This window comes from Protopterus annectens, chromosome 3.part1 (assembly GCF_019279795.1).
Source record: "Protopterus annectens isolate FY-2018-M chromosome 3.part1, PAN1.0, whole genome shotgun sequence".
Lineage (NCBI taxonomy): Eukaryota > Metazoa > Chordata > Ceratodontiformes > Protopteridae > Protopterus > Protopterus annectens.
In genome coordinates this window covers 480,666,474-480,674,176 of record NC_056732.1, presented here as the reverse complement: position 1 = coordinate 480,674,176, position 7,703 = coordinate 480,666,474, and the positions used below count along the sequence as shown (strand labels likewise).

The 7,703-nt window shown below is 39.4% G+C and overlaps 1 protein-coding gene across 2 annotated transcripts in view; it reads right to left on the bottom strand.

The window, feature by feature from the left end:
- Positions 1 to 6,511: 6,511 nt before the first annotated feature.
- COL14A1 (collagen type XIV alpha 1 chain) overlaps positions 6,512 to 7,703 on the bottom strand; it is a gene marked incomplete at its 3' end in the record, with an annotated part of 1,869,522 nt that continues 1,868,330 nt past the window's right edge. For both annotated transcript variants that reach the window (XM_044066920.1, XM_044066919.1), the window contains 1 exon segment: positions 6,512 to 6,700. In XM_044066920.1, coding sequence (XP_043922855.1) covers positions 6,512 to 6,700 — 189 coding nt within the window.

Below are 7,703 nucleotides of genomic sequence, written 5' to 3'. Positions count from 1 at the left end.
TATTAACTGTATGCATGTTGGATGGCCAACTGCCATCAAAAAGCAAAAATAGTAGTCACAGTGCTATATATCAATTTATTTTACTCAATGCAGGTCTGCCAAGCTAGATCTGCAATTATCTGTGAGGAAATGACAGCAGGGGTCAGTCAATTTCTTCCACAAGCTGCTTCCATGCCTGTGAAATTACACTTTTTAGATTATGAACACATGAATTAATAAATATATGAATAATGGCCACAGTAATATATTTTAGCTCATTGCTGTTTCCACATATCGTACAACTAACTTCAATAGCCTCATAGACAATCACACACACATATCCCCCACACACATATGGGTCCAGCAATTTCAGTCACTTTATTGTCTGCATACACCACAGATGTCTGATTGTGATCAAGTAAATGAATATAAATAAAGGCCACATTAAAAATGTTCAGCAGTTTGCTGTCAGATGCATGCACTGCAACCCGATGCACCCTCCTGTCCTCCTACTTACACAGAAACACACCCACACATACACATGAATGCACACACACTTACCATCCTTCAAGTTGGCTGGAAGAGGAGATTGCAGATTTTAATTAAGAATACTTCTTTAATAATAATAGTAATAACAGTAGTAATAGTAATAATAATAGTAAAACATAATTCCCTCAATCTTGCTGTCCTATCTACAAGTCACTCCTTGTTATTTTAGTTTTATTAATGCTGTTTCATTTACCAATCACCTGACAGAGCCTGGGCCAGTGGTACAGGTTGGTCATTGTTTTATCTAGCAATCCAAGCAGCCCCCACTGTAAAGCCATTTGTACACTTCTACAATGACAGAAGGACCTGTAATAAGATTCAGTTATCTTAGTTTAATATAGACATATCTATAAATATTGGGCCTTTTTAAAAATAGCTCAGCTGAGTCAGAGGACTTTTGTTAATAGAAATTGGAACTTTATGCATGCACTGTGCATGCAAAGAGTTCCAAGTTCCAAGACATGAAAGTTGACTATTAGAACAGTCTGCACAGATTTAAAACATATAAAAAGTAACTTTGGGAGGGCTGCAGTCCAGCAGTTAAGTGCCACAAGCCAATTCTGTAAGCAAGGGTAATAGGGCTATTTCCTGTTGGGGATGCTACATTTGCTGAAAGCTCATGTTACAGTCTATTACTGGCATACAGGAAATGTGACTACAACTCAAGCAGGTAGACCATTACTTTTTTAACTCTTTCATAGCTTGTAATGTATCAGTGCAGTGTGTTTTTACACATTCAGTAAAGTTACAATGCAAGTGTGATACTGCATGATTCTTCTTGCTTCTTCATTTGTAACCATTTGTAGCGCTGATATTGTGTTTGTAGCAGTCTCCAGAGCCACTGGAGCTAGGATCTGCCATACCATCCATATCCTCAAATTACTCACCCCAGGAACCAATATGATTCTATCACAGTCCACATGGGTGTAAATGCCCTGAGACATACCTCACTGGACTGTATGAAAACAGACATAATGGATATCTCTGAATATGTGTCACAGATAGGTATGAACCTTGCACTGAGCAGCATTCTACCTTCACTAAGTATGAACATAAAATTATTTATTTTAATAATTGGCTTAGTTATTGGTGTCACTCCAGGGGGAATCTAATACCTGGCAGCATGGGAGAACATGGTTAAAAGATGTTGCTTTGCTAAAGATTTGCACCTGTCACTCCTAGACATTTGGATTTTGGCTAAAACTGTATCCTCCCCCTTATAGCCTTATATTACCCTTTGGGAAACTGTCCATGCAAGTTAACTTCTCCATTAATAAACCACCCCTAAGAGTTTAGCCAGTAGTAAGCTATCTGGGAACATATGTAGACAGCAATCTGGCCTTTGATCAACATGTAGCTAAGATAATAAGAAAATCACTCTAAGTCACCCAACTTATAGGTAAGGGTATGGCATCCATGTGTCCAAGGAGGTTATAGTACCACTCTACTTGGGCCTTATCAGACCTGTCATTGAATACAATGCCCCCTTTGGCATGCATATAACCAGACACCTGCACACATTTGGAACACCCACAACAGTTTCTCACAAGCAGAACTCAGGGTATGAATACCCTGTCCTACACTGATTGCCTAAAGGCTCTGTCTCTGAATTTAGTCTCCTACAGGCTGCTGAGAGGGATCTTTGCCTGACTTACAGGGCTCCCTCAGACCCAGCCCTGAAGAATCTGTTGCACATATGCAAACCAAACAGCACTAGAAACACTAGATCCAGAGATCTGAACTTCACTTGTGACATAAACAGAACATGCTGGAGAAATAGATCTCTGTCACAAAGGATCCCCGCATTATGGAATAGGCTCCTCATCCATGTAAAACAGAGGTCATTCCTGACCCTACTCAAACAAAACCTTGACAATTGGATGGAAAATCATAAATTTACCCCTGGTCTGGCCCCCATGTCTCTTATGGATGGAACTCCTCAATAAGAAGAATATTATCTTAAATAACATCCCCCCTACAAATCTTTAGCTACCTGCCAACGAACATGCCCCTCCCCCATATGATACTTGGGACCATAATGGTTTGGAGTTCATTGCTAGACTTGTAAGGGCCCTAGCAGTCCTTAGCCTAGTAACAACCTATGGACCTATGCTGGCAAGACAGATATATACCCTAAAAGATCCCCCATCTCTGGAATAAGCTCCTGCTCCATGCTAAACAAAGCAAATCCCTTCATCTTCTTAAACCTTATTTAAATGATAGGATGGTTAATGATAAATTCACCCCAGGTTAGATCCTCAGTGTCTTATGAACAAGGACAGTATGTAAAATGCAGTGGTTAGGCTCCTAATAATTTTTGTAATCGATAGCCTATAATGAACCTATGTACATATACTGCCTAGTCTAGGCTGGTCTCAGTTAGAAAGGAGACCTGCCTATCTTTGGGCATATTGCCCTGCAGGACAAACACTATAAAATCCTTCACTAACCTTCCCCTTAGAAAATACCGCTCTATCTGTAGTATATGTAGCAACTATAACCTCCCTTTGCTTTCCACATGCAGTTACACATTGCACATTATAGTACAGGAAATGACTGCTCTCATACTGTTTCCTAGATGTCAGTATTTAACCACGGAGCAGGTAAGCATTTACAAGACTAAAAGGAATCCACTAACCTAGTACAGTGCATGCTACCATGTTGGATCATAGAATTTAATGCCGAATTTTACTCTTTAGTCAGATGACCATGCTGGAACTTCCTCAAATACCTGGTTAAAGGAACTAAAACCTCATAGGAACACAGAAACAATACTAAGCAAGTGACCGTATGGACCACAGGATTCCTATCCACAATGACCTTCAAGCTGAGACCCACTTAAAGTTTATGTCTCCATTTTCAAGCACTTAATAGTGCTCACCTCACAAATTGTGCAGGGGTGTACATGATAACCCTGGTGTAAATCTGCGACTACTCATTTAGTCATTCAGACCAACAGCAAAGGTAGTAAAAGTAATAATTCGACTTACATCAGCAGATAAATGCGACACATTGGCATGCTAGATTCATATCCCAACAAACTTCCACTACTTATCAAGTAGCGTAGCATCCTTGCCACATTCAAGTTACACCTAGGTAATTGGATGAGTTCTATATCAGTTTATCAAATTGCTATTCAGCGAATAGCAATTCATCAAACCTCTGTTTAGCAAAACCCTATTCATTGAATGGCTTTTTAAGCAAATATTAACTAGGGCAAACAAAAGGTAGGTCAAATAAGAGACCGTAAAAAAAACCCATAAAATTTAAAACATGCTACGGTAGGGGGCTGTGCCCCCCAACTAAATATAACAACTCCAAGATTACGCTACAGTAGGGAAAAGGGCAAATTCCAGATGCTGGCCAACTGCTGGCTTGTCCTAGGAAAATATGCCGGTCAATAAATAGCGGCTTCAATAAACAGAGGTTCGATGAATTGCTAGTTGCCAAATAGCAATTCAATAAAGGGATATAAACCCAAATGAATGGAGAGCCTCAAATTCTTCCTTAATCTATCTTGTAATGCCCTCCTTGAGGTTGGAGGGGACCTTTAAATGTGGGTTATTGGCTAGACATGTAATGGACTGCAGACTGATTACCTAGTACTTACCTATGAACAAGGACTTGACAAAAATAAAGGTACATATTTGGTTAAAATGTTCAAATTCAGAAAGTGACTAGTCATCTTCATGGTATAAAGCCCTGACTGCAGCCCAGATGACCTGAGTTTGAATAGATTCTTTGGCTCTTTTTGGATTTGGCAGAGAAGGATGGGCATATGCCCATCCTGGAGGGAGACACAGCTGACTCACTGATGCTCCAGGGCAAAGCAGAGGCTTTGTGTGTGGCAGTGATATAGAGCAAATAGGACATGTGCTGTGCCACCCTTCCCCCCAAAGAAATGGAGGCAGTAGCTCTTGCCTCTACATGCAAAGTTACATGCATGCATACGTGAGGATAAGGGTGTAGGTGGTTCCTAGGTTCCTACAATAATACAGGTGCTTGCTTCACCAGCAGGGTGGGGTTAGAGCCATAACATGCACCTTTATTTGCCAGGGTTCTGGTGAGGGCACAGACAACACACAAGGCTGCCTATATGACTGTTTTCCCTTGGTGGGTATAATGTCTCTCTTATGGGGGAATGAATGGGCTGAGCCTGGTCAGAGGATGACTTGAAGGTCGGTAGCATAGGGAGACACGACCTGGGAACAATGAATGGACTTGTGTACAAAATGTGGAAAAAAGAACAGGGAAATATAACAAATTCAGGTTCCCTTTACTTTCTCAGAGCACACTTTAGGCAGGTAATTCTGATTTAGAATGTGTGCTGCAAAAGTAGCCGTCTTCTGTTTATCCACGTAAACATTAAAAAGCAAATCCAGTTGCAAATAAAAATCCAATCCTGTCTGATAATGTCTGGGGTCAGCTCTTGGTACTTCTGCCCTGTTAGACAGCACTCTACAGATCACACCTGCTAAATTCAGACAGCCAGTATGTCACTTGTGAATATTTTAGCTGTCAACATTTGGGCAGAGGTGTTAATTCCATAAATATATGACTGTCTGAGAAATAGAATTTCAGGCATACTGCAATCTGTATACTAATGATTATAAAAAATCAGAATCTTTGTAAATGTAAACATATGGCCCTTCTTAAAAATAGCTTTTTAACATGTTAGCAAGAAATTTGATGTCCATGATGTTCTTTGCTACCAGCAAGATCAAATCAGGGCACTGATTTTCCTCCAAAGCATCTACTTTCCACTTCAGCCAGTGGAAAATCAGGTGAAAGTGCAACAATGCTATGATACTAAGTCTAAAATCCAAGCAGCTTGTTTTCTGTTGAAGCAAAGGTTTACAACGCTAAATATGATTAGTGTGGTCATTCTGCTCTGTACCACTGAGGTGTGGTTGCTTATCTGGGTAGTCATCTCTGCATGTGTGCCCTCCCCACATGACTTACTATCATTATGGGTATATTTTGTCACTGTCTGAATAATCAGTATGGATGAGTGTTCGTGCATTGCTATTCTATCTGTTGGAGTTTTACATGTGATGGTATGGCTTTATAAATGCACTTCACTCGCGTTTTACACTTATACTGTTATATTGTATGGATCTATGCATGTGATAGCAAACATATTCTAGAGCTGTAAGCTTGCCTGAAAGGTCGGTCACAATGCACTGCCCGACTTCCATCTCCTAGCACTTGCAGGCCAGTGTTCACATGCTTCATCATTCTATGAGAAGAGGAGAAAACAGTACTGGACATCTACTGTTGCACTACTGTAATCAAGCTCTGGCATCCCAGTTTACTCCTAAATGAAGACTATGGTCCTGAAGGATGGAGACGTGTTCAGTACTCCAGAACTACATGCTGGCTGGCCTTCAATGTCAAGAAGATATTTTTAAGATTAAATTCTGATTAGTTTCTGAATCATTTAAACACTGGTCTTCGTTAGAAACCAAAGGATGGAGCAAAGCCTGCTAGAAACACAAATGTAGAATGCAAAGGATTATGAGAGGAAAATGAAAACCACACCCAGCATGCATTTAATCATTCTGAAATATAATATTTCCTGTGACAATGGAAAAATTTACTCCTGAATAATCTTAAATGTTTACAGAGGTATTTTGTATGAATGTTCACCATTATCAACTATTTATCACACTGCAACACTGGAGCAGTATGTGATTTCGCAAACCATTACTGTGTTCATACCCAATTAATATGATTTTTTTTTTACTGAGATGTGCGGTTTTAGCACTGACTTATCAAAAGCTTGAAATTTGCAAGCCTGGTGAAAGATGACCAGTTTGAAATTCAAGAACATGCAATAACCAACAGGAAAAGGTCAAAAGTAATTACTTAAGAGAGACAAGATGATTACTCACTTTTGTACTTATACAATTTTATTACAGTAATTTTGATATTTGTGCTATATTTCTAAACTTAAACAAGACCTGGCTTTACTGTAATTTACCTCGTGCACCAGGTGTGCCTGGAATGCCCGGATTTCCTGGGAATCCTGGTCTTCCGGTTGGTCCTTGTTCTCCTTGGCGACCCTGTGCTCCTGGTCGTCCTGGTTCACCTCGGGGACCAGGTATGGCTCGAACTGCGACAGGCTGACTTGGTGCCTGATTCAGGAGTGAATTATACCGTGCCATGTGACCTGCAAATAACAACTGGTTTTACTATACTTTGCACAATATTCTTACGAATTTAAAGCAACTGCAGAAGCAATGCAATTTACATCCAAACAACTGTTGAAAAGTTATTAACGCACTCACTCACATACAGCAGGCTACACTGACATTTTATCGCATCCTCTGACCCTAAGACAAGTGCGATGAAAAAGAAAATAATGGCAGAATAAATTAAACAAAAAAGATCTTGTGAGATTAATATGAAAATGACATTCTATGCAATTAGAAATGCTTCTTTGATGTTAGGGACAATATGGATTGACAGTGGGTGCATTATTCAATACAATATGGCACGGTGTCATTACAAACAGATTTTTTCCTAGACAGAAGCTGTGTCATATACTTTTAACTGTGAAAATGGAAAAACGAACCAAAAGACAAGTTGCAGGATGATGGATCCTCTTTATTAAAACACACTTTAGTGCTTTTGTCAATGGTAGAAATGACTTTATACCACTGACGAAGATGGTAAGTGTGCTTTAATAAAGAGGATCCATCATCCTCCAACCTGTCTTTTGGTTCGTTTTTCCATTTTTCCTGGTTTGGAGTGTATACATCTAACTGTATTTTTGTGAAATTGATGAGGTTAGTTAGCATTTATAATGACTAAGACTGAGATTTCATGCCATAAAGTGAGTGATTTCTCAAGAAGGGAGGAAGGAGTTTTTTGAAACACAAAGAGCCTGTTCTAAACTTCAAAGACCACATACAGCATTTCTGAGCATTAAAGGATCTGGCTGAACAGTGTGCTGGATTTAATGGAAATTAAATAACGAAATAAAATTATTATTATTCAAAAACATAATCATTAGTAGGACAGGTTTACATGCAGAGGCAAGAACTGACAAAAAAAACAAGTCAAATGAATTGAAGTGCCTTCAGCTGGAACACCTAAAAAATGAAATCTATAACTGGCCCATGCTGCACTGCTAAGTGGAAAACAGTAACTCATCCATTAACATCTAAAAT